General features: G+C 43.9%; 1 protein-coding gene across 6 annotated transcripts in view; it reads left to right on the forward strand.

Moving 5' to 3' along the window:
* The window catches only part of LOC114787518 (myomegalin), a 48846-nt gene that overhangs the window by 20278 nt on the left and 3786 nt on the right, over positions 1–24782 (forward strand). Inside the window, exons 1-35 of one of the 6 annotated variants that reach the window (XM_028975109.1) lie at positions 165–1453; positions 2728–2865; positions 3379–3498; positions 3675–3767; positions 4057–4281; positions 4386–4544; positions 4724–4828; positions 5046–5183; positions 5343–5522; positions 5812–6006; positions 6436–6636; positions 7570–7686; positions 7854–7943; positions 8030–8136; positions 9146–9288; positions 12957–13081; positions 13464–13621; positions 13837–14230; positions 15006–15225; positions 15600–15716; positions 16282–16702; positions 17321–17556; positions 17672–17726; positions 19122–19366; positions 19855–19929; positions 20160–20315; positions 20762–21019; positions 21259–21390; positions 21968–22084; positions 22337–22505; positions 23162–23286; positions 23464–23715; positions 23957–24058; positions 24230–24435; positions 24563–24706. In XM_028975109.1, coding sequence (XP_028830942.1) covers positions 221–1453; positions 2728–2865; positions 3379–3498; positions 3675–3767; positions 4057–4281; positions 4386–4544; positions 4724–4828; positions 5046–5183; positions 5343–5522; positions 5812–6006; positions 6436–6636; positions 7570–7686; positions 7854–7943; positions 8030–8136; positions 9146–9288; positions 12957–13081; positions 13464–13621; positions 13837–14230; positions 15006–15225; positions 15600–15716; positions 16282–16702; positions 17321–17556; positions 17672–17726; positions 19122–19366; positions 19855–19929; positions 20160–20315; positions 20762–21019; positions 21259–21390; positions 21968–22084; positions 22337–22505; positions 23162–23286; positions 23464–23715; positions 23957–24058; positions 24230–24435; positions 24563–24706 — 6951 coding nt within the window. In that variant the 5' untranslated portion in view covers positions 165–220. Of the gene's footprint in view, positions 1–164; positions 1454–2727; positions 2866–3378; positions 3499–3674; positions 3768–4056; positions 4282–4385; positions 4545–4723; positions 4829–5045; positions 5184–5342; positions 5523–5811; positions 6007–6435; positions 6637–7569; positions 7687–7853; positions 7944–8029; positions 8137–9145; positions 9289–12956; positions 13082–13463; positions 13622–13836; positions 14231–15005; positions 15226–15599; positions 15717–16281; positions 16703–17320; positions 17557–17671; positions 17727–19121; positions 19367–19854; positions 19930–20159; positions 20316–20761; positions 21020–21258; positions 21391–21967; positions 22085–22336; positions 22506–23161; positions 23287–23463; positions 23716–23956; positions 24059–24229; positions 24436–24562; positions 24707–24782 lie in introns of those variants that run through there. The other 5 variants (XM_028975106.1, XM_028975105.1, XM_028975111.1 and 2 more) reach the window with 5 other exon arrangements.

Here is a 24782-nt window from a genome sequence, read left to right on the forward strand (position 1 = left end):
ATGACATGCTTGTGTTATTTAATGTGGTACATCTATTTTTTTATTTTGTGAAGCATGTCTGAAATGTCTGAATGAGAGACTTTAGTGGTTTTTTTTTTAATATAGCCTTGAATCACAAACTGTACCAGGGTGCGGATCCTGTGAAATACTGGCACCATTCACCGCCGCACAGAGAACCGCATTCATTTTCCAGCTGACCTGCTGAGCGCCGGACGCCGGGATGAAGGAGGCGTGTCGCATCTGCGCCCGGGAGCTGTGTGGCAACCAGCGCCGCTGGATCTTCCACCCAGCGGCCAAGCTCAACCTGCAGGTGCTGCTGTCACACGCCCTCGGTCGGGAACTGACCCGGGATGGCCGTGGCGAGTTCGCCTGCGGCAAGTGTGCCTTCATGCTGGACCGCATGTACCGCTTCGACACCGTGATTGCCCGCGTCGAGGCGCTGTCTGTCGAGCGGCTACAGCGGCTGTTGCAGGAGAAGGACCGGCTGCGGCAGTGCATCGCCGGCCTGTATCGCAAACACAACGGCGATGAGCTGCCCAACGGAGCCGCCCAGTTGTCAGGAAAGGACTGCACCGTGGACATGTCTGGCCTCCATCATGCCAAGTACTGTGCTCTGCTGCAGGAGGACCTGGTCTACTCTGTGTATGAATCGTGGGCAGAGGAGGAGGAGCAGACGCTGGCTGAGTGCGCCCATCACCAGTGCCACCACGCCCCCTCTGAGCTCTCGGCGGGCCACCGGCCTCGACAGCGGTGCCGTGGGTGCAGCGCGCTGCGTGTGGCCGACTCTGACTACGAGGCCGTGTGTAGGGTGCCCCGTAAGCTGGCGCGCAGCACCTCCTGTGGACCGTCTACTCGTTACTCGAGCGCCAGCGGTGCTGGGAGCGTGTCCGGGGAGGAGCGAGAGGAGGAACGCACCTCCTCCACCACCACGCTGAAGGTGGACAGCCAGCCCGCTGATGCCGAGCTCACCTCTGACAGCGAACGCACTTTGTTAGGCCGTGGCAGTTCCAGCCCCTCAATGGAGTCCCTGGACACAGCCGTTGATGCTCCTCACTCCCCCGTCCAAACTGGAGAGTCAGAAGGAGACGGAGACGTTAGGGACGATGGAAACTCTGATTCGCTGTCCGAAGAGCGTGTGCGAGTCTCCGCACCTGCCAGTAAAATGGCTCTGGCTCTTTGCCTGCTTCAAACCTGTTCCTACCACCCTGTTCAGATCCAGCTAGGAAGCAGGCTACCTGTTCTGGTCCGACCGAACCCCAGAAAAACAGGCATTAAGATGGTCAGCCCAGAAAGGGCCCTCAGGACCACTGTTTGTGTTGGTGGAGACTGTGAGCTGACAGAGGTGGAACCCCCTCCTCCCTGTGTTCAGCTGGATTTTGGGCAGGATATGGTGGAACTGGAGGAGATGTGGCATGATGATTATGTGGAGTACATGCCTTTCCGCTTCCAGAAGGTAACAGGGCAACCACCATGACCATGCAATGATCATCCCTGTACATCTCATTCTGACTAAAATCTTTTTTTTTGTGGCAACAGATCTGCCAAATATCGATTAGCAGTGAATGGCTTGTATCTGCAGCCACAACATGGAATTTGAGAGATCCCACAGGATTTAAAAGCTTTGTGGTTACCATGGGAGCTTTATCATTGGCTTTGTCCACTGCTGTGTTGTTTCACCCAATGGGGGAGGACACTAAATGAACCTGACAATGCTGCAGTCACCATGACAGCCCTCCCCTACAGCTGATGTGGCCACGTGCTTGTTGCTTTGTTTTATTTAGGCTGTAGGATATTCTTGTACCTTACAAGGAGTCGCCAAACTCGCATTCTTACATAAGAACCATGTGCAGAGCTGAGAGAATGTATTTTTAATGAACCTATTACAACGGCCTTTTTGCTAAACAAATACGTTTCCAGTTAGAGGTAGCAAATTAGATAAATATAATACTTATAATTTTGTATTTGCCTGACAGGTTTTTGGCATCTAAAACATCTGTTAAAAAATCTTTTTTCCTCAGATTCTGAGGTCTGGAAGGGCATCTAATTTCAAACTTGTGTCCCTTCCCTCAAAACCGAATTGATCACTTCCCTGTCACTACCTAGCTTTCATCTGGTAGTGATGCTAATGTAATCTAGTTGTCAGTTACCAAATGCATGTGTGGATTGCCAGTCATTCCATGTTAGAAAATGAAAAGCAACAATCTGCATTATCAAGGAATAATATGTTTTTTTCTGTATTATAGGTTTCCATGCTGATGCTTTCTTACGTAAAGCATTTACATATATGCACACATAGGAAATAATAATAATAGCATCTTCAGTAAAATGCAGATTTGGGTGCTTGCATGCATTAGCAGTGTTAAATATAGTTTTTATGCCTCTAGGTTACCCCTGGAAATGTCTCTCTCACACCAAGGATAGGGCCCCCTTGCCCTAACTAGGCTAGCTAATGCATACTGACACACATAGCCACCCAGCGGAGAGAACTGACCTATATTGGCTACCAGGTTAGACCACCCATGTGGAAATGGAAGCCTTGTGTTGCCATGTGAGAGCGGATGATTTATTATAGATATTCAGATAGGACCTCGCACTGACTGTGTGGTCTTCCATGCATGAGAGGGAGTGTCTACTGGAAATCACTGTATCTGTTGAGTGCGTGATTTTCTGTTTCTATTTGTCATCATCAGTTCCTGCATAACCAGTTTTTGACCTGTCTGTGTGCAGAGCCTGATTGAGGAGCAGCAGGCCCAGCTGAACCAGTACGAGTGTGCAGCAGGGCAGTGTGTCAGTGAGCTGCAGAAGGCTCAGCTCCAAGTTCAATCCCTGCAGGCTAAGATTCATGAGACAGAAGCCAACAACAAGGTGATGCCACCACACCTGCACATGCATACCAAATATTTTTAGTTCTAACACAGAATATGAGAAATTGAATACAGAACTGGATTGGACCTGAGGCTTTAAAGTACAGACCTATAACATGTGGCTATAGACCCCTACCCAGACCACATAATTATTGTTTTTATACAACTTCTGTTGAGCTGTAACCTGATTCTGTATAAAGTGCATACTATTGTTCCCTGAAGACTGTTTTGGGAACCAATGTCTTCATAATCAGAATTGAGTATATAATTATATTCTCACACATTTTTGCTTTGGTGAATGGTGGTGAACCAGTCACAAGAATAGTAAAAATACATGTTAGGATAGGATAAGTAGTACATTGACAATATGACATTTCAAAATAGACATATTTAAAGATATATTTAAAGTAAGTACACATCATTTTGCAAGAAAGTAGAGTCATGAATTTGACACATTTGCAATTAACTGAATCAAAAACATAAAGGCAAAATTTGTGTGTGTGTGTGTTTGTAGAAGCTGCAGGAGAAACTGAGTGAGATGGAGTGTGAGTTGCGCTCAATCAGACAGGCAGCTCAGAATCAGGAGAGAACCATACAGGGCCTCAATGAGTCTGTGACCACCAAAGACAATGAGGTGAGACCACATCAAGTGTAATAATACATAAGAAGTCTAATACAACCTCTATGTGATATTAGTTATTCCATCACTACATCACTACTCTTCACTTGTAGGGACCAGAAAAATGTTCCTGGAATAAATATAAGTATACATTTCATGTACATACCTAAATCATTGTATGTGTTTTTAAGGCCCAGGAACTGTACAAGCTCATCGAGGGCCAAAATGCCACCCTTTGTAAGCTGAGAGAGATTGCTCATCGCAACCAGCTCCAACAAATGCAGGTACAGCACTGACAAACCAGCCTTTTCGACATCCTTCTGACAACACCATATTAAATTCTGAAAATAATATAGATCCTCCTCAACCCTAATGAGAATCAGAGAAATTATGGTTAGTATTGATCTTTTGGCAATGCCTGTGATTCCTGGAGGAACCATTGTTAAAGATGAGAACAGTAACAAATAAACATAAAATGGAATCTGAAAATGCCAAAAATGTGAATTCTGTACTGTTCTGTTTGTCTGTTTTGTCCTGTGTCTGCTTGTCTCTCTATGGCCCTTGGTCCTCCAGTCTCCAGATGGGGGCAGCAATGGCGGTGGTGTGACCCAGCTGCAGGCAGAGTTGGTGGCCCTGCAGGGCTCCCTGTTTTCTGTGCAGCTGGAACTGGAGGCCAGTCAGAGGGCCCACAGACAGAGTCAGAGGCAGGCGGAGGACCAGAGCCGGGCTGCCCAGCGTCTCAACAACGACCTACAGGAAGCACTACAGCACAGAGAGGCCACAGAGAAACACAGCCAGGTGTGTAAAACCATGTAAATGGTTTGTATGGTCAAGGTCTCCTGTTTGTCAGTAAGTGTGTGTGCATTGTGATCTGGACCTCTGTGTGTGTGTTTTAATCATAGGACCTGCGTAATGTGCTACAGCAGTCTCGCTCTGAGCTGCAGATGAAGGACACTCAGCTGAAAGACATGGAGGCAGATAAACTCAGTGTGCTGCAACAGAGAGACAACACCATCACACAGCTACGCCTATCACTTCAGGACAAAGACAGGCTCCTGCAGGTACACACACAGACACACAATACACCATACACATTGCTATAAATGTGATGTCTGCACTGCAGCCATAACCCTATAAAATTATGTACATTTATTTGTAAACAGAAACAAATGACAAATGATCCTCATTTGAATACCCCTTCCCCCCATACCCCTCAAAGGTCTTCTGTGCTGTCTTTCAGGAGTACAGCGAGATGCTTGACCCACCTGCAGACTCTGGTCGGCCTAGAGATGCCCTACTGGATAAACTCAGAAGTCGAATCAGAGATAGAGACAGAGCTCTGGAGGTCAGAGGGCAACGCTACACTACCCGGCCCCCAAAGGCTATTTAGTATCACAAAAACAGACCATTTCTACAGACCAAGCAGTGAATGTGATGTGATAATGACAGCTCTCATAATGACAGTAGTGCTCTTCCTGTTTTTTCTGACTGAGCTACTTTATTTGACTTAGATTTTCTTGTATGTGCATTGAACATCTATATATGTGTTTGTGTGTTTATAGCGCTCAATAGACGAGAAGTTCCAGTGCTTGGAGGAGAAGGAGGAAGAGACACGCCGCCTTCATCAGGCTCTGAGGGAGAAAGAGAGAGACCTGGAAAGGCTGCGTACCATATTAACAAACAATGAGGAGACTATAACGGTGTGTGTGTGTGTGAGAGAGTCGGACATAGAGTGAAATATACAGTACATAACAAATAATAATACCATGGCTTACACAACAGTTATAACATTTGTATTGCTTGAGAAGACAATGTGTGTGTGTGTGTGTGTGTGTGTGTGTGTGTGTGTGTGTGTGCAGAGTCTGGATGCTCTGGTGCGGGGGAAGGAGTTAGAGCTAGAACACACACAAGAGAGCTGCAGGAAAGTGCAGAGCCTGAAGCAAGAGAGCGAAGAGAAACACACACTCATCCTACGAGAGAGAGACCACTTGATCACCCAGCTACAGACGGCGTTACATACACACAGCAAAGAGACAGAGGTACACAGCTTCTCCTTCAGCTGAATGTAGATTCACCTAATTCAGTTAATCAGACATTTTGCCAGGTTTGTGCATTTTGTGCATTATTTATGCCTGAAATTATCAGCTGTCATCTGGCACCATTGGTGGCCTACTCACTTTAAACGCTTGTTTCAAAATGAAATGATAACATCTGAAATTAGAATTAAATACTGTCTAATTCTAGCCAGTGCAGACAAACCTGCTGTGTTGTCCATACCGACCCATCAGACAGCAGTGGTTGTGCTGATTTCTGACTCCTGTGTATCAGGATCTGAGGGCTGCGCTGCTGTCCAAAGTGTGTGTGAGCCCCAGTGAGGTGGTGGAGGAGCTGAAGGCTCGTCTGCAGCTGAAAGAGCATCTCCTGCAAGAACTGCTGTCAGACCGCAGTAGGCAGGCCCAAGAGCACCAGGCATTGACCCACAACCTGATCAGTACCATCAGCAGCAGAGACCAGTACATAAAGGTATAAACACTGCCCTGACCTGGATCCAGTCTTGGGAGTAACACATCATAACACGTAGGTGGTAGTAGCTTAGTGGGTAACACACTCGCCTATGAACCAGAAGACCCAGGTTCAAATCCCACTTACTACCATTGTGTCTCTGAGCAAGACACTTAACCCTAAGTTGCTCCAGGGGGACTGTCCCCTGTAACTACTGATTGTAAGTCGCTCTGGATAAGGGCGTCTGATAAATGCTGTAAATCGAAATCGAATACCACATCACTTGAGTACACCTTGAGTGTGATATTACCATACAGTTTTAGTTAATAATACAATGAAACTTTGATTCCATGAAACATAAATGTGAAACATGATTTTGCGCCAGTTATTAAACATGAAAAATGTATATTCTGTCAAGTAATGCTCTGTACATTTGTCTTGACTCTTCAGGACTCTGCAGACAGGTTAGGGCAGGTGATTTGCGAGCGGACCGGGCAGGCGCAGGAGCTGCGACGGCAGCTGTTGTCACGGGAACGAGAGCTGGGAGAGCTGAGCCGAGAGAGGGAGAAAGAGAGGGAGAACGTGGCTCCAATCACCCGAGAGATGGAGAGACTTCAGAAGCTGCTGAAAGAGAAAGAAGCTTTCATTCAGGTGACACACAACACACACGTACAGACACATAAACGCACACTGTACTGTTCATGTAAAAGGACAATCCAGAAGGAGGTTCTCTAATGCAATGTTTTAGTGCGCAGTGGGCCTAAAAATCAGCGCCACTCTGTAATTAACTTTTTTTTAGACTTCAGAGATTTGATTTAGTTAAATTTACAGGCCATGCTGGTAATCACTGCAGGCGTGGGACATCCTGGATAATCTAATCCCACAATAATAGACACTACCTTCAAAATACACATCAAGCCCAAGGTGTTATTCCCCTCCCGGGGCAGTACTCTTAAGCTCTTCTGGAGTGTTTTATTGAGGCTGTATTCACTCTGATGTACAGATCAGTGTAGTCTTTCAAATCTTCCTTCCAAATTACTCACCTCTGGGATGCCCTGCTGGACATGTCCTGCAGATATAGATTTTAGCTAAATGCAATACTGGTAAATGAATGAGTTCAGAATGAATATTTGAAGCAGCAGCAGTAGTTAGGCACTTACACATTACGTACACACCCCTCACACATTAGTGTTAATGAGAATGGATCCTGTTGGAGGAAAAAACTGTCTATATAAAGACATAAACAAGACATCACACAGGCTTTAGAGAGCGTCATAAAAGCTTTGAGGTGAATTATCACAGTGTCTAGACGACCCCAAAGACTATTTAGTACCACAAAAACAGGCCAAGCAACACCAAAACATTTCTGCAGTGAATGTGATGTGATAATGACAGCAACTCTCATAATGACAGTAGTGCTCTTGCTATTTTTTCTGACTGCCCTACTTAAGTTGACTCTAGATTTCTTAAGTTGATTAGACTTGCATCTGCACATCCAGTCTAGTTACCCTTGATCGGAGGTCATGATCGGAGGTGTCTTGTGATGGTTGAACTTGATTTTTTTAGCCTGTCTACTCTCCTCAGGAGTTAATGCAGGGGCAGGAGGAAACAACAGGGAACAGCAGAACAGACTCCAGGGAGGAGAACCGGGCGCTCAGAGATGAGCTACAGCTGGCCCTCAAAAAGCTCATAGACGACCAGGTACAACAATCACACCTAAATCACACCTAAAACTGGAGATTGTTAGTTTTCTCAAAGGTTTCTGTATAATGTGGGATTTCCTTACTTCTGTAAGGGCCTATCACTGCCTGTGATTTTGGACAAAACATGAAATAATTTTGTTGTTCTCTTTTTCTCCCTGTGTTTAGGCAGAGCTGACTAGTCTTAGATCGGCCTTGGCTTCCAAACAGGAGTTGCTGGGAGGAGCCAGTCAGAACCTTTCCAGTCCCAGTTGCCAGGTGCCACAATTAGTTTCTGGTCTTAATACAGTTTGTGTCTGAACCAATTTCATTTAATCTCACTGATTGTGTGTTTTGCCTCCCAGAATGTGTTGGAGCATGTAGTGTCTGAGTACAATACACTGAACGAGGCTTTAAGAGCAGAGAAGAAACTCTACCAGAACCTTACCCAGGTCCAGACCAGTGGAGACAGGTAGGAATGCAGTTTCTCTTCACACTACGCCTCTGTAGTTATGGTCTGTGTGGTACAGTGCACCCGGAACGTATTCACAGTTTGTTATGTTAACGCCTTATTCACAAATAGATTGAATGCATTATTTTCCTCAGATTTCTGCTCACAATACCCCAAATACAATGTGAAAAAGTTTACTTGAGGTTTTGGCAAATTTCTTAAAAATAGAAAAACTGAGAAATCACATAAATATTCACAGCCTTTGCTCAATACTTTGTTGATGCACCTTTGGCCACAATTACAGCCTCAAGTCTTTTTGAATATGATGCCACAAGCTTGGCACACCTATCCTTGGCCAGTTTCGCCCATTTGTCTTTGCAGCACCTCTCAAGCTCCATCAGGTTGGATGGGAAGCGTCAGAAGCATCTCCAGGGATGTTCAATCAGATTCAAATCTGGTGTCTGGCTGGGCCACTTAAGTACATTCACAGAGTTGTGCTGAAGCCACTCCTTTGATATCTTGGCTGTGTGTTTAGGGTCATTGTCCTGCTGAAAGATTAACCCCAGTCTGAGTTTAAGAGATCTATGGAGCAGGCTGCCATGTGCTTTTTACTAAGGAGTGACTTCCATTTGGCCACTTTGATCTGATTGGTGGATTGCTGCGGAGATGATTGTCCTTCTAGAAGATTCTCCTCTGGAGCTCTGACTCTGTTCTTGGTCACCTTTCTGTCTAAGGCCCTTCTCCCCCGATCACTCAGTTTAGGTGGCCGGCAAGCTCGCTCCTGGTGGTTTTTAACCTTTTCCACTTATGTATGTTGGAAGCCACTGCGCTCACTGGGACCTTCAAAGCAGCAAACATTTTTTCTTTAACCTTCCCCAGATTCCATTTCGGAATAAGGCTGTAACATTACAAAATGTGGTGTGCTGTGAATACTTTTCGGATGCAGTGTATATTATATGGTCAGCTATGAATGCTGCTGTTCCTGTATCTGCCCCCTCCCAATGTCCCATTCCCATCCCTCTTCCTCCAGCAGTGCAGAGAAAACACGGGTACTACACACTGAACTGGACACTGTTCATGCACTGAGAGGACAGCTGGAGGAGGTCCTGACAAGGACCCGGAACACCGCCATGGCGCTGGAAAGAGCCAATAAGACCCAGGCTGACTTTGGAGGTGGGGAAGGGCAAAGTTTGGGCCACCTAAGGCCAAAGGCCTCCAGGCCATCAAGGGGTGTTGTGACTAACTTTATGTAAGGGGCATGTCTGTTGCCTACAATGTGTGTGGCAAATGATCAGCATTAACAGCAAAAGTGTGTGCTAACAATAAGTCAGTAACACAAAAGAAACATCTGCATACTGTATGTGCAAAAATATATTTTAAAGTATATTATTTATTTTCTGTGGGTATGTTTTTAATACTTTTCTTGCATCCTGGGCCAAATCGTCTGCTCTGTTATTTATTTTTTATTTAATTTTTTTTTAAGTATTGTGTATCTTGTGTCGTCACAGCCTTTTCTTTCTGTGGTGTGCAGAGTCTGGCTTCCCACCTTTGAGTTCAACATCATTGTGTTTGCAAAACACAGACACAGAAATACAAAATGTCCATAAAATAGCAAAACAGCACATTTAGCATGTTATTTTAATTAGCGTATAAACTGAACTTTCATCAGAGCAGTCAGTGAGCAAATCATTGTGCATTTTCCCAAAGCATTCGATCACGGGGCAGGTCTGGATTCAGAACCCCTCTGTCCATGTACATCACAGTGCTTGGTTGCCACATCAGCATGAACTGGTTTTATATACTGTGTATAGGCTTTTGGCGTCCACTAGGTAAGTACTATGAAGCATCACTTTGCTAACATATTTACGTAAATGTCAGTGTGCATCACAGTGTTGCCACAAGCCCAGAAATAACTGAAATTCACGAGCTTCAAAGCTTTACAATAGTACAAAATTATTACACAGTCATGGTTTCTTGAGGAAGTATATGAGTATGCGAATACCAAGAGCCTGATTTGGAAACATATTCTATGTAAGTACAGCCAGCAACAGGAAGCTTTCCTGTTTCATTCATTGTCTCCTCTGGTCTGTCTTTGTTTTCTTTACAGCTTTCTATTAATTTATAACAGTTCTTTAGTCACAACAATGTACAGCAGTACACGCCTTTATGTGTTCATGATGATTGTGGTACTTTGTCTTTGGCACTTATTTTGCCAGGACAGTGGGTCCATGAACTTGTGTTTGACAGGCATTCTCATTTGCATTATGTGTTCTTGTGTCAGAGTATTTAAGAGCTGCTTTTGCATTGTGCAAACAACATAGTGAGTGAATTTAGTTTTGGGATGCAGTCTTGAGCAAAGTTAGTGAATCTGATGGAATTGTACATCTCAGCTGCTATCTAAAAGCTAACTAAAAGATCATTAAATAGGGTGTTGAGTTATTTTGAAGAATTGCACTGAGATCAATATATTCTGGTATGCTTAGTACATTTCTATATACATTTCTATGAGACTCAGCTATACTACTTTATTTAATTTTTTTTTATATATATATAATATCTTAAATGCTTCTGCTGTATGATTAGGTAGCCAGTGCCAATTGACATTGTGCTTTCTGCACAATTCACACCATTTTTTCACAGACTCCTGCTGGAAGAACACAAAACTCCATTTTATGTACCTCAAAATGAAATAAACATATACTGTGTTTCTTGTTAAAACATCTGCTGTATGATTTTTTCTGTGATTGAAGATTTTTCCACTTTACTTCATATTTCACCATTCACTTTCATCCAACATAGCAGATGTGATAGGACCAAGCATTTACCTGATTTCTTTTCTGCATAGTATCCTTCATTTGTCAAGTCTTCACGTCCTGTCTTTGCTAACAGTTGACGTTGCTAATGGAATCTCAAAATTTGAGTGTGATTATAAATTTAAGAAATTAGATTTTTGGGGATGTTGAAGGCTGTGTGGATAGTGCTGATACATGTGAACGATGATAAACCTGCACGACTTTCCTGTTTGCATGGCTCTTGGTGGCTTTGTGACCTTACTTTATGAGTATTGTTTTTCGTGAAATGTTTATTTCAAAAACACTGGCCCACACCCATGACACTACCACTGACACACCACCAGCCTTCATGTGGCACTGGAACACACAGCGCATCGAAATGTTTTCAAATGCGTTTCACTGTGAATTCAAGTTCCGTGGGGATTCATCAGAAGGTTTGTAAATCTGTCTCTATTCTCCTTGGCCTTATGTACAGACCTAATGTAAGAACTGACACAATTCTTTTTAGTTGTAGGGTGGTAGTAGCCTAGTGGGTAACACACTCGCCTATGAACCAGAAGACCCAGGTTCAAATCCCGCTTACTACCATTGTGTCCCTGAGCAAGACACTTAACCCTGAGTTGCTCCAGGGAGACTGTCCCTGTAACTACTGATTGTAAGTCGCTCTAGATAAAGGCGTCTGATAAATGCTGTAAATGTAAATGTAGTTGTTAACACTAGCAGAGACCACATTTGTTGGTAACTAGTAGTACAATTAGTAAGATTAGTAATCCTCATATAATAATATAGTAGCATGCAAAATCTGTGAACTGCTGCATTTAAAAAAGCAAATACAGTGTACATATTTCATGGACACTGCAATGTTAGAACAGTAAATTGGCTGTGGTAGATTATGGTGCTGACCGCAGAGCTGCTGCAGTCTTCAGTGAGGTCAGATGACATACCTTACAGTTCAGTGTTATATTACTCGCAAAAAATAAAACACATATATGGTTTTTAGATTATATGTCCCTGACAAGAAACATGAATATCTCAGGCTAAAGCTATAACCCACTTTTATAGTACATTAAGATATAATGATAATAATCTAAAAAGCTAGAAATGAACATTAAGCCCCAAAGACTTGTTCAGTCTTCACAGTATAGTACATGCATTACATGTGTATTATAGTTGCAATGTAAATATTAGTGTATATTTTTTATTGCAACTTTAAGGTTCTTCTAGTTGCATGATAATTTTATATAACATGCCATAATAATGTTAATAGTTCCTTTAATGTAATAGGATGTGATTCCCATTTGATATTCAAATTGATGAGTTAATTCTCAGACAATTTTACAATAATTTGCACTTCACCATACTTCTGCATGAATCTCAATTACATAACATCAATAAAAAAAGGTTTTAAAAATTTAAACCCAAGAAACCCAATTCTTGTCAAATTTAATTTATTCTCTATTTGAGTTTTAATTACATACACCTTGTGCAGACAGTAAATCTGAACTGCCTGAAGTGTATGCGTAAAGGGAGAGCAGGCCGGCCAAATCTGCTGACCCTAGCGCAACTGCTGCTGTTTTTTTTAGTGTCGGCGTGTTTTGGATGGGAAGGGCTCCATCGTTGCTTTAGGCCATCGTGGAAAGTTGGCTTGCGGATATTCCCTGCATCATATCCTCCGCCACACTCACTGGTCACTGGTGGCCAGACAAGCCTGCAGAGTTTCCCTGTATGTTGTGTTTTCACCAGTGGTCGTGTCTCTCTGAATAACCTGTCAACTCTGTGGGTTTATATTATTTTTCTATTTCTTTTCGCATTCTGCGTGTGTGTGTGTGTGTGTGTGTGTGTGTGTGTGTGTGTGTGTGTGAGAGAGAGAGAGAGAGAGAGAGAGAATGAGGAGGCGAGTCCGAGTTTAGTGAGATTCTTTTGGCAGCATTGTGGTCTAATGACTCAAAACAGGCCTGAGGGCCGATTTTACTCTAAAAGGACTTGCAGCTCAACAGAAAAAACACAGGAAAGTGACTCTCTTTGCATTCTATGTGTCCTGCTCTCTAGAGCTCAGGAGAATGGAGGAGGAAGCAGAAGATGATGAGGAAGGAGCTGGCAGCAGTGATGAATTCACAGACAGTATAGAGGACGAGGACGTCAAGCTGAATGATCAGAGCCTGTCTGTCACTCAGGTATTATACATTTACAGTGATTTTCAGTGATTTACAATATGTTTCTGTACACTGAAGTTAATGTTCTGGAGGTTAAATGGAGATTAGTGGCTATGAATTCTGTGAAGCCAAAAGTCTGTAAATTTTTTAAATAAGACTCCTTAGCAAGTTTCTGGGATAGCAGGCTAGTGATTTTGTGAATGATAATGTGAAATAGAAAAATACCTACCCCGATAGCAGTTGCCATACATGGTCATCTTCCGCCTGTGTGTCTGTAGTGTAACATCAGACCACTACTTTTGAAAGTTAATATTATCTGTCCTCTGCATTTAAGCCTTTGTGAGATGTGTTCTTGGGGTGAATCTGATTAATACTGCAGTTCCGTCCCGTTTCCTCGCTGCAGACCGCTGGGGTGCCTGGAGGAGTGGGGAGCAGCTCCGTGGACAGGTGGAAGAGTGACGTTCAGCACTTGCTGGAGCAGAAGAGGGCAGTGGAGCGGGAGCTAGCCGAGCTGAAGGACCTGCTGAAGAGGGCTGGCTTCTCCTCCCTGTCTCAGATGAGGTACGTGTCCTGCCCTCTATTCAGTCTCTTCTTCTTAAATCAGACAAGATGTTGGATTTGATCTTTTGATTACTTTAAACTCCTTTCTCAATTGAAGACAAAATTGTAATTTATCTTTCACTTCTATCATATTTTATTGTGAGCTAGTCTTGTCTCTGAATGAAATGCTTGCTGCTGTAGCCTCTTGCAACCCATTGGCCTTGGTTTCTATGCAGGTCTACAGTGCTGAGTCTTCCCAGAAAGAACAAGGAGAGCGGTGGACAGACAGGGAGTGCAGGAGGACGAGGTGGTACAGAAATGTGCAGAGGGTGGGAGCAAAGTGACACTGAGGAGGAAGAGGAGGAGGATGAACCGCTGAGCCAGAACAAGCGCCGTAAAAGCTGCCACACACCTGAAAAGGAGGAGGTGGGGGAAGAAGGGGAGGAGAGTGATGATGAAGAGGAGGAGGAAGATGAGGTGGACAACACAGTGGGACCCCCACAGGGCAAGCGTGGACCCCCCTCCTTTAAGATGAGGGAGAGCACAGGGAAGAGGAAGTGCACCCAACCTCACTCTCTCGACTTGGGGACTTTACTCTCTCATCAGCCCTGCAATATTTCCACAGTACAGGTATCTTTACTGAACCAGAAAAGAAGACCAAACCCCACTTACTACAGTTGTGTCCCTGAGCAAGACACTTAACTCTCCAGGGGCACTGTCTCTCTAACTACTGATTGTAATTCACTCGGGATGAGGGAGTCTTATAAATTCTGTAAATGTAAATGCAGGAACTTGAGGATAAACAGCTGTTTGGCCAGAAATACTAATAATAGAAAAAGTCTTCTTTGGGCCAGTAAGCCCAAAGACTGAACTCTGGAGCAATAGAAAAAGTGAATGTGAGTCCAGACTGACCTGGTTACAGTGTGATCAGGATAAGAAGGGACTCATAGTCCCTGCTGTATACGTCTGTGGAGGCAGTTTTATGAGCTCCTGTTGATTCAGTTGGTCGGGACTGGGTTTACCAAGTCAGCTGACTACCTGAATGTAGTGAATGACCATGCATTTCCTCCAGTGTATTTATCTTTTTAGATGGCATAGGCATATTTTGAGATGACAATGCCAACACGCATCAAGCTCTAATGTGAAAGGAAGGTTTAGAGAAGATATCCTTTTTACATATATATTAGCCACAACAGAGTCCCGGTTTAAACCCCACTGAGAAATTGGGATATGCTGGAAAAGACTTTCCTATCCTCAACATAAAATCTTGGTGAAAATGTTTTAAATAAATGTTTTGACATTGCATTTGTTTATTGAATTAATGTGAATTACTGAATTACAGTGAATGCATGATGTAATCAAAGATAAAGGGAGTCAAACCATATTTTTTACTTGTGGGTTTTAGGAGGAAAGAGGTAATCTCGGTGAGCAAGGTGGCCAGAGAGGACCAGGCAGAGGCTTCTGGGAGCCGGTGGAGGCAGGGCTGAGGGAGCAGGTGGAGGGGCTGAGGTCAGACCTGGCCATGAGCCGACAGGAGAGCAGAGAGCTGCAGGAGAGGCTGATGGTGTCTGAGGCCACAGTGCATGCCCAAGCTGAGCAGCTGAAGGACTACAGAGAACTGCTGAGTGAGCAACACACACAAACAAACACATGAACATTACACACCTCTTTATATATGCACACTGCAGGAAGCAGTGTAATTTGGTAGTTAGTAACAAGAATCCACACAAGAAGTTTGTACTTTACTCACACATTTCATACATGCACACACACATGATACTGTACCTATGCAAACACACTGAACATAAAGCAGGGCAGTGGTGGCCTAGCGGGTTAGGAAGTGGACTCGTAATCGGAAGGTTGTCTGTTCAAATCCCAAACCACCATGAGGTACCACTGAGGAGCAAAGCCCTGCTGTAATGTTTCACAATCACTTTAATTTTTAGGGCTTTATTGGAGCTTTACATTTCTCTCTCTTTTTTCTCTTACTCTCTCTCAGCGGAGGCATCGGTGCAGCAGGACAGTAAGCTGGTTCAGGTGGACCTGCAGGATCTGGGCTACGAGACGAGTGGCCGCAGTGAGAACGAGGCAGAGAGGGAAGAAAGCAGCAGTCCAGGTCAGACTCAACACATAGACCATGAGAACACCAGAACAAGGCAAAAAAAGATAAAGGAAGTAATATTCGGTCTCTTTATCTTTTTATTTCTTTGGTTTTTCTTGGATTGATCTTGGCCTTGAGCTGTGGTTTTTATGTGATGAAAAAAACTTGCACAAAATACATACATAGAAAGATATCTTCACTCCTTACACTATGTGCTAAGCCTTTGTTCAACTGCCAACCAAGATATTAGCCAGACAAGCAGAGTTTATGGAATCCAGAAGAGGCACAGAGCTGCAGAACTCCAGTGCTACTTTACTATACTGAAACTTATAAAAACAGTCAATGTCTCATTCTTAGTACGCTAGTCCTTAAATGTCTTGTGGACTTGCCCAGGTCTTGACCTAAATACTTTTTACTAGAACAGTTTCTACTGATTTATACATTTTTGTTAATAACAATAAAATTACCCATTGAACATATATACATTTTATTGTATTGCTGTCCATTTTTTTCTGTAAGATCATAGTAATGCATGACCTCTAATGGGCATTCTCTCCTTTACCCATTTCCTGCACTAAAGAGTTTGATGACTTAGAGATGTGCACATCTCTCTCACACGGGGCCGATGACACCTCTACCTGGTGGACTGTGGGTGATCCAAAAAATGAAGAGGATGGAGGGACCCTGGTGAGGGATCTCCGAGCTGAACTGTCACGCAGCCACCGTGTGATCCGTACACTGCAGCTGCGTGTGCGATCGCTCTCCACCACTTCTGACTATGCATCCAGCCTGGAGCGCCCCACCCGCAAAGTCAACTGGGCATTCCAGCCATCACCAGGCCAAGAGGAAGATGAGGGCTGGCTGTCAGACGCCACCCCCAGGGCCAGCCGTGAGATGAAGGAGCTGGTGGCTCGTGTGGCCTCGCTCGAGAACCAGCTGAAGAGCTGCAGGATGGAGGGAAAGTGTGGAGGAGAGGAGGGGAAATGTGCCACATGGCCAGGGTGGGTGCCTGCCTATCGGTCATGAATCAGAGTATACCAAAGATTTAATTTAATGAAAAAAGAGGTCATCTGTAAAGGGGTCCCAAAAATGAGTGTGTGTGTGTGTATATATATATACACTTTTTTTTTTTTTTATAATTAATCATAAATAAAGCAGTAAACTTAACCAAGTTAAACACTGGGATGTTTTTCCTAAAAGTCCTAAACAAGTTACTGAGCACTAGTTGTTGAGCTTTTCTCTTGGAGCTGCTTGATGGTGATGATGATGATGGTAAATGTGAACTAAGCAGTTGCGAAGGTAAAGAGAGGCAACTGCACATTCTGAATATGATTTGTTTTCTTCTTTTGTTTCCTGTATAAGCCTCCATCATAGTCTCCATGGCCTCCATGCAGTAGAGGTGTCCACACTTTTGACTCATAGTGAAGGTTTTGTATAATTATTGGAAAAACACTTTGAGTTTACTTTTTAGCAATACCTAATTTAAGAAGAACAGGATGGGACACAAATAGCTGAACAATTTCACTCATCAGTGATTTTGGTGTTTTTGAGGGATAAAGTATATTGGGGAAAACCTGAAATATGAATTAACTGTACGCAACGTTGTCTTTTCCATGCAGGAAATACAACACCCTGATCCAGGCACAGGCACGGGAGCTGTCTCACCTGCGGCAGCGCATGCGGGAGGGGAGAGGAGTCTGTCACATACTGACACAGCACCTGGGTGACACCACCAAGGCGTTCGAGGAGCTGCTGCGCGCCAACGACATAGACTATTACATGGGCCAGAGCTTCCGAGAGCAGCTGGCACAGAGCAGCAGCCTGGCACAGCGCGTCAGTGCCAAGATCAGTGACAGTGAGTATAAACACCCATAATGTAACAAGCCCTAAACTGAACCTTGCACCTAACCTCTGTAAACAAAGGCAAATCTTTCCTCTCATTTCCACCCTCTTTCATCTCTCCTCTGCAGGAGATCGCTCAGAACTGCCAGATGACAAGATAGGCCATGAGCTTCTAGCCTTACGGTGGGTGTCACTCACTAGCTGTTCTTAATCACAGGCAGATTTACTGTTCATCGATTTTAATACGTTACACTTGTTAAATGTTTAGTTGAATATTCATATAACATGGTGTGTATAGGGACCACTTGGAGCTCTACACATGACAGATGTGCTGGGACTTAAGATAATCTGATTTAATGAGATCCCTTATTTTTGCTGTCTCGTGACATGAACACACAGACAGAACATGTGTTAGAGCAACGTCCAGAAAACTGAGCTGGAGACAGTATGGAACGGTTATGGTGCTCCTTTGTTTCTTGTTGGAAACACATTGAAATGGTGGGCGAGGTCCAGAAGCTTGGAAATCAAAAGAGAAAAGAGAGAGAGAGACATGGTGTACAGTTGTCTTGATTCCTAAGAGGCTCAGAGGTTGTGAGAAGCTAATCACTCAGACAGCTATACCCCCAAATCCTCTACCATTGTGTGTGTGTGTGTGTGTGTGTGTGAGACAGAGAGGGGGTGGTGGGGACGGGGGATTAATATCACGCTTTGACAGCCACATCACACTCCTTAACAATCCAACTTTTGGCTTTTTTGAAAATTTTTGGCTTTTCCTCAAACAAACCATTGCTACATGTGTTACTGAGACAGATCTGACGTATCTGGTGTATCATGGCCCTCTATGGAAGGGCCCAGAAGCTGCCCACTGTATCGCTCCTCGCTTTTCTCCTGAACTCTGTTGATCTTCCAGATGCAGGAGAGGGAAGAAGAATTCTGCATGAAGCAGCATATTGTCTACAATATGCAACTTGTCAAATTTCATGATACAACAGTCCACTCAGAGTAAACATAAGAGAGCGGCAGCTCAGACGGTCGGATCTAGAATGTCTCCCCTTATGTCGTCATAGGGGGAAAAGTTACCTCCCGTTTCTCATGCTTTGTCCGCTCAGAGAATTTCCCACCCCTCCCCTAAAAAAGTAACTCTACCATCCGTCATGGCTTCCAAATTATGCAAAGCATTGTAGTTGCTCTGTGATTGGATGTGGAATGATCACAATAAGGGGCAGTGGTGAACTAGCGGTTAAGGAAGCGGCCCCATAATCAGAAGGTTGCCGGTTCGAATTTCACTGTGTGCATCATGTGCTGTACTGCTGTGTATCACAAGTGACAATCACTTCACTTTATATGTAGGCTGCTCTCCTCCTTGTATGGCCTCTCTCCTCCTCATTAGCATTTAAAGTGACACACACTGAAACAGCGCGTCCTGAAGAAATCTCATTGTGGGACTCGCTAAAAGTGGCTGTTATTCGGCTGAAAGAGACTTCAGATATAGCATTAGGGGACCAGTAAGATCTATATAAAAGCAAAAAGGAATCATTATAGGGGACATTTAATTTTTTTAATTCCTGTGTTTTACAGGCTCAGTAAGGAGCTCCAGTACAAGGACAAGATCATCGAGTCTCTCCACACCAAGCTGCAGCAGTGTCCTGAAACACCTTCAAGCTGTCACGCCCCCTCAGAGACCACTGACCAGTCAGACAGGACCTCTTTTGTGTCTGATGAGCGCTGCTCAACCAATGAGGAGCTGGAGTTGTGCTCAGACATGGATGCAGGCAGCGAGTTTGTCCAGGAAGAGAGAAGCTGTCTGTTAAAGAGTGGCACAGGTGAGCAGATAATGTGATGAATGTGATTTTAATTGATTTTGTTAAATCACAGTATTTAATTTGTATAGGTAGGTGTACAATATCTCTCTTAATGACTGGCTAGGAAACAATGAAATATTTTCCAATATTAGAATCTGTAATACCATATTAGCCTGAACTAGTATTAGCCAAGACTATAATAAGACCCCCCTTTTTTCAAGTCTAATTGTTATAAGCTGTCATATATGGCACCATCTACTGGTTCATACATATTCTGACAGAAAAATGTCATATTCACATTGGAAACTTTGGTAAGTTTAAATGAAGTTAAATTGAAAAGAAAAATTAATACTCAAAATGTAATTTAGTAATTTAGTAATTCTTAATATCTATTATTCTGCACCTTTCACAATTTAACACAGATATCAAGAACATCTGAACAGCTAGAACTCCTTTATCAACTGTTCTCTCATTCTTCTTTGCGCATTGCTCATATTCTTGTCTTCCAGAGCGGCCTTCATCCCTCCCTCTGCATAAGAGTCCCAGCACACCTCTCATGACGGTGGGCCGGCAGGCTCACCCAGGTATGTTGATGCAGCCTCTGGCAGTAGATTAAATCCCTCATTCTCCATGATGTACCTACAGAGCTGAAAGGTCTTTACCGTATTGCAGGACTTTAACGTATGGCAGTGTACAACTATTCACTGGTCTTTTAGACTACATACTCTACGGTCTCAGACACTAGAGTCCTTCCTAGAAAAGGTTGACAACGGGAGTGGTTAATAATTGATTGTATCCATTTCTCCATCTCCAGACACCTTTTCTGGACTGTTGTCTAGTTCCCTCCCAGCCTCACACAACATTCTTTGGCCTGACCTCTCTGCACACCAGCATGTGCCCTCTCAACCCTGTCCCAGGTCATATTCATCCTGCGAGCTATACCAGAAGCCACAGCGCTCTTTGTCAGGAAGTAAGCAGTCTGAGAGCAGGAAGTACAAAAAAAGTTCAAATTCGGCTAATGTCATATGGCTCCAGATGTTTAAGCATGATTCAGCATGTGATTCTAATCTAATCTAGCTCCAACCAACCAGTCATATCAGATTTTCCTCACAGGGGAGATTCCTGAGATACTCATTAACACGTGACACTGTCTTGTTTCTGTTGCCCAACAAATAATTAACCTACTGTTCCAGGTCTAAATGCTAATAGATGAGCTGCTCCACATCCTGTTCTGTTATTCTACGATTACCATACGTACTCTGCACATACTCTGTATTGAATAGCTTCTTATTTTAATTAGAGTGTACAATAGCTATTTATACTCACGTTTGGCTTTTCTTATACTGGCTAACTGATTAACAAAATGGGAGTTAGTATCCATTTCTAACAAATTCTTCCCTCTGTTGTTGACTTCAGATTTTTTGGCAGCACATGCAAAGGCTGTGTCCAACTACCCACTGAACACCTATGCAATGAAGAGCCCGTCTGGTTATGGCCTTCTGTCCCATGATGCCCTTCGACAGCCCCTGCTGGGTACTCGTAGTGAAATGTCCATTCTGAAGACAGAAAACAGTCTGGTAGAGAGCAGTGAATTGTGGGATGTGGAGAAAATTATGCAGCCTGTCAGAGGCTTTAATGGGCCATCAGGATACCAGTCAGGAAATAGCCACACAGGTTTGTGCTGCTGGCGTTTCCCATTGCAGTTTAATTTTGTCTAAAAAAAAGCACTCAGTAAATCATCATAGAGAAACAGTAAATCTTTGCAAACGTAAAAATAATCATTACAGTTATCCATTAAGGAACCTTGCCTAATTGTATAATAGGTATAATTAATTCTCATAGAACATTGCCTTGAGTCTTATTGCAGTATGTGGACAAGAATATAAAATATTAATCCACACTTGTCCTCTCAGGTGTGGATCTGATAGAGGAGCACCTGCGGGAAATCCGAAGTCTACGCCAGCATCTGGAAGATACCATCAGGACCAATGATCGTCTCCGGCAGCAGCTGGAGGACAGACTGGCTGACACTGGCCGAGACGGAGGTAAGAACCTTCAGAGGGCAGCTAGAACTGTGAGTGAACCACCGTTAGAATGGTGTACTGGTAATCACTCTGGACTTTTGAATCCAGTGATCCAAGTTCAAATCTCAGTAGAACCTCCCTTACCTACACCATACAAGTGATCTTTGGTGGGGCAGTGGTGGCCTAGCGATTAAGGAAGTGGCCCTGTAATCAGAAGATTGGCTGTTTGAATCTCAGTCCGCCACTGAGCAAAGCACCGTCCAAACACTGTGCCCCTGTCATGGCTGCCCATTCCTCACTAAGGGTGATAGGTTAAATGCAGAGGACACATTTTGTTGTGTCCACCATGTGCTGTGCTGCAGTGTATCAGTGACAATCACTTAATTTGAATCTGTCTTGATTCTGAAATGATCAGAAATGATCATTCTTAATCTGTATCTTGAGAAGTGAAATGGCCAGAAATCACTTAGTTTTCAATGGTTAGTGTCGGCTATGGTTAGTGGTTAATAGTTAGTCCCGAGGTTCTGAACCTGTAATTAGTGAATGTAATAGTGAATTTATGCCCACATAGCTAAAATAGTCATCATGTCCTCTTTAGTTGCCCCCACCAACATCTACATCCAGGGGTTGGACTCGGTCACTCAGCTGTCCAATGAGATCCGAAATCTAAAAGAAGAGAACCTGGGACTTAAATCAAGGCTGCAGGCCAGCAGAGGTAAAACCAATTTTTTTTCTTGCATGAATAAATCAGGAACAGCAGTATAAACATTTACCAAACAATATCCATATACATGATGTAGTTAATTTATGCAGTTTTTAGAATAGGGGAGAGTACATATTTCCATAGTTTTTCAAGTGTAGCAACCCGAGTGTATCAGTGATTATTAAAATCGGTCCCATTTTCAGAAGAAGCTTGTTTACTTGAATGTCTGCATACTTACGAGTGTTCTGCATTCTTCACATGCAGAAAGCAATGAGGAGGTGCTGTGCGGACGGGCTAGGCTGCAGCAGGCGGAGCTGGAGGCGGAGCAGTGGAAGGAGGAGCTACGGAGGCTGCAGAGCCACAGTAGTGAGCAGAGCCAACAGATCCAGCAGCTCAGACAAGACCGGCAGGCCAGCCAAGAACTCAGCAACAGGTACGGCAGTACAGTTTAGTAGTATAATATATACAGTGCTACTGAACAACAGGAACAAGCACCAAGATTAACAAATATAAACACCACTCACATATCTTTATATGTGCACAATGCACAACCACATGTACAGAGATTTTCAAAAAGAGTTTATAGGCTTTTACTTAAGTTTAGTTTAATTTTAATGCAATTTTCCTAAGTTCATATTTTTTCTATCTTTATAACTGCACTCTAGTGGGTCAGTGTGAAACAGCATTTCAAGACTCTGTGTGTGGCAGTAGCCTAGTGGGTAACACACTCGCCTATAAACCAGAAGTCCCAGGTTCAAATCCCACTTACTACCATTGTGTCCCTGAGGAAGACACTTAACCCTAAGTTGCTCCAGGGGGACTGTCCCTGTAACTACTGATTGTAAGTCGCTCTGGATAAGGGCGTCTGATAAATGCTGTAAATGTACATGTAAATGTCTATACTGTTGTATTGACAGTAAACCTCTCTTGAATCTTTATTAAGGTCAACAGAAGGTATAGATCTTATATTAAAGCCACACTACCTCACACATTACACAGGGTGGCATGGTCTGCCAAATGCCTTAAATGTAAATGTATGCAGACTGTTTGAATAAATCATTAATTCATATGACTTCTGTGTGTGTGTAGACTGCAGCATGAGGTCAGTCTGCTCCAGCAGCAGCTGTGTGAAAGCCGTCAGCTCCTCCACTCTCTGCAGTGTGAGCTGCAAGTGTATGATCGTGTGTGTTCAAACCCTAAGGCCACACCCTCAGGTGAGCATTGGCTGCTCTATTTGGTTCATTTCCTTTTCACACTCATAGGCACATAATGCTGTACACCTAAATTAACTTATACCCTCACGCTTGTAGTAATTAATGTACTTATGGTGCAGTGGTGGCACCTTATTAAGAGTAATAACATCATTCTTTAAAACTGTTTCCTCTTTGTAGAATACCTTAGTGGGGTGAAGTGCCCCGGCAGGGGTCTACCCTCAGTGGAGCTGGCAGAGCTGTTGGCGGAGGTGCGAGGTTTGCGGTCACAGCTAGAGCACAGCGTGCAGGAGAACAGCGCCCTCCGCTGCCAGCTGCAGAAACACCTGGAACAGCAACTGGCTGGGAGAGTGGTACAGAGTGAGCCGCGGATGTCACTCATGCCAGCCAGCCCGCTGAGAGAGGGCATCTACCGACGGCAGCTACTGCACGGTGAGAGAGAGAGATAGAGAGAAGGTCACGTTCTTCAGACAATACACAAGGCATTAATAATGCATTCATTTATATTTCAATTAATTCATTTAAATTCAAAATAACTAAGCGTTTGTTGCTCATAAGTGTGTTTGAATGACTTGACTTGTGGATTTGAATGGCTGTACCATTTTTCCTGAGCAGTGCGTGGTGTGTTCTGTAATGAAAACTGCATGGTTGTGTTGGTGTGTTGCTCCTGCAGACCCGGCTCCATCTCCTCCAGTCAGGGACATGGGGCTCTTCCCTGCTGGACCCCCCTATTCCCCATTCACCGAGCTGGATGAGACTCCCCTCACCACCAATGGTGTGCTAATGCTGTCACTTCTACTAACTACTAATGCTGCTATTGCTAACATATAATTTTTCCATAAGAAAAATGCAGAATAACAATTAATTATGGCACATGGTATTCTATTGTCAATTAATTTAGGCTACCACACTTTATAACATCGAATTCCTCTCCCATGCTCCCCAGACTGCCTGGACCCCCATGCAGATTTGGAGGGGGAGGCACCAGATGGTTCATTTGCCAGTCGTAATGGGCGGCATGCTGTGGGCCATGTGGACGACTTCAGCGCGCTGCAGCAGCAGGTGCTGGAGGGGATAGGACTGGTGCAGAGGATGGAGGCAGCGCTGCAGTCCTGCCTCAACGTAGCATTGCTGGAGGTCAATGCTGGCAAGGTGCTTAACACAGAACAAATATTTAACTCACACCAATATAGTCTTGCTTTGTCATCATTGTTTTTCCCCTTTCTTTCAGTTCTTTTCACATACAAACCATTGTCTTTGTTGGTGTGTATTTGCGCAGGCTTTGGACTATGGGTGTGTGAAGAGTCTCCTCTCTGACACTAAGACCCTGCGGCAGATTTTAGAGGAGGCCATGTCTCTGCTCAAGATGTTCTGGCGGGCCGCGCTACCAAGCACCGACATTACCAGTCAACAGCTGCAGAAGGTCTGAGCTGGAATACATGTCTTCTTTTACCATACCTTAAAGCCTTACCTTAAAGAAGGCTTTAATAGTATGTCAT

Source organism: Denticeps clupeoides, chromosome 4, assembly GCF_900700375.1.
Source record: "Denticeps clupeoides chromosome 4, fDenClu1.1, whole genome shotgun sequence".
Classification (NCBI taxonomy): Eukaryota; Metazoa; Chordata; class Actinopteri; order Clupeiformes; family Denticipitidae; genus Denticeps; species Denticeps clupeoides.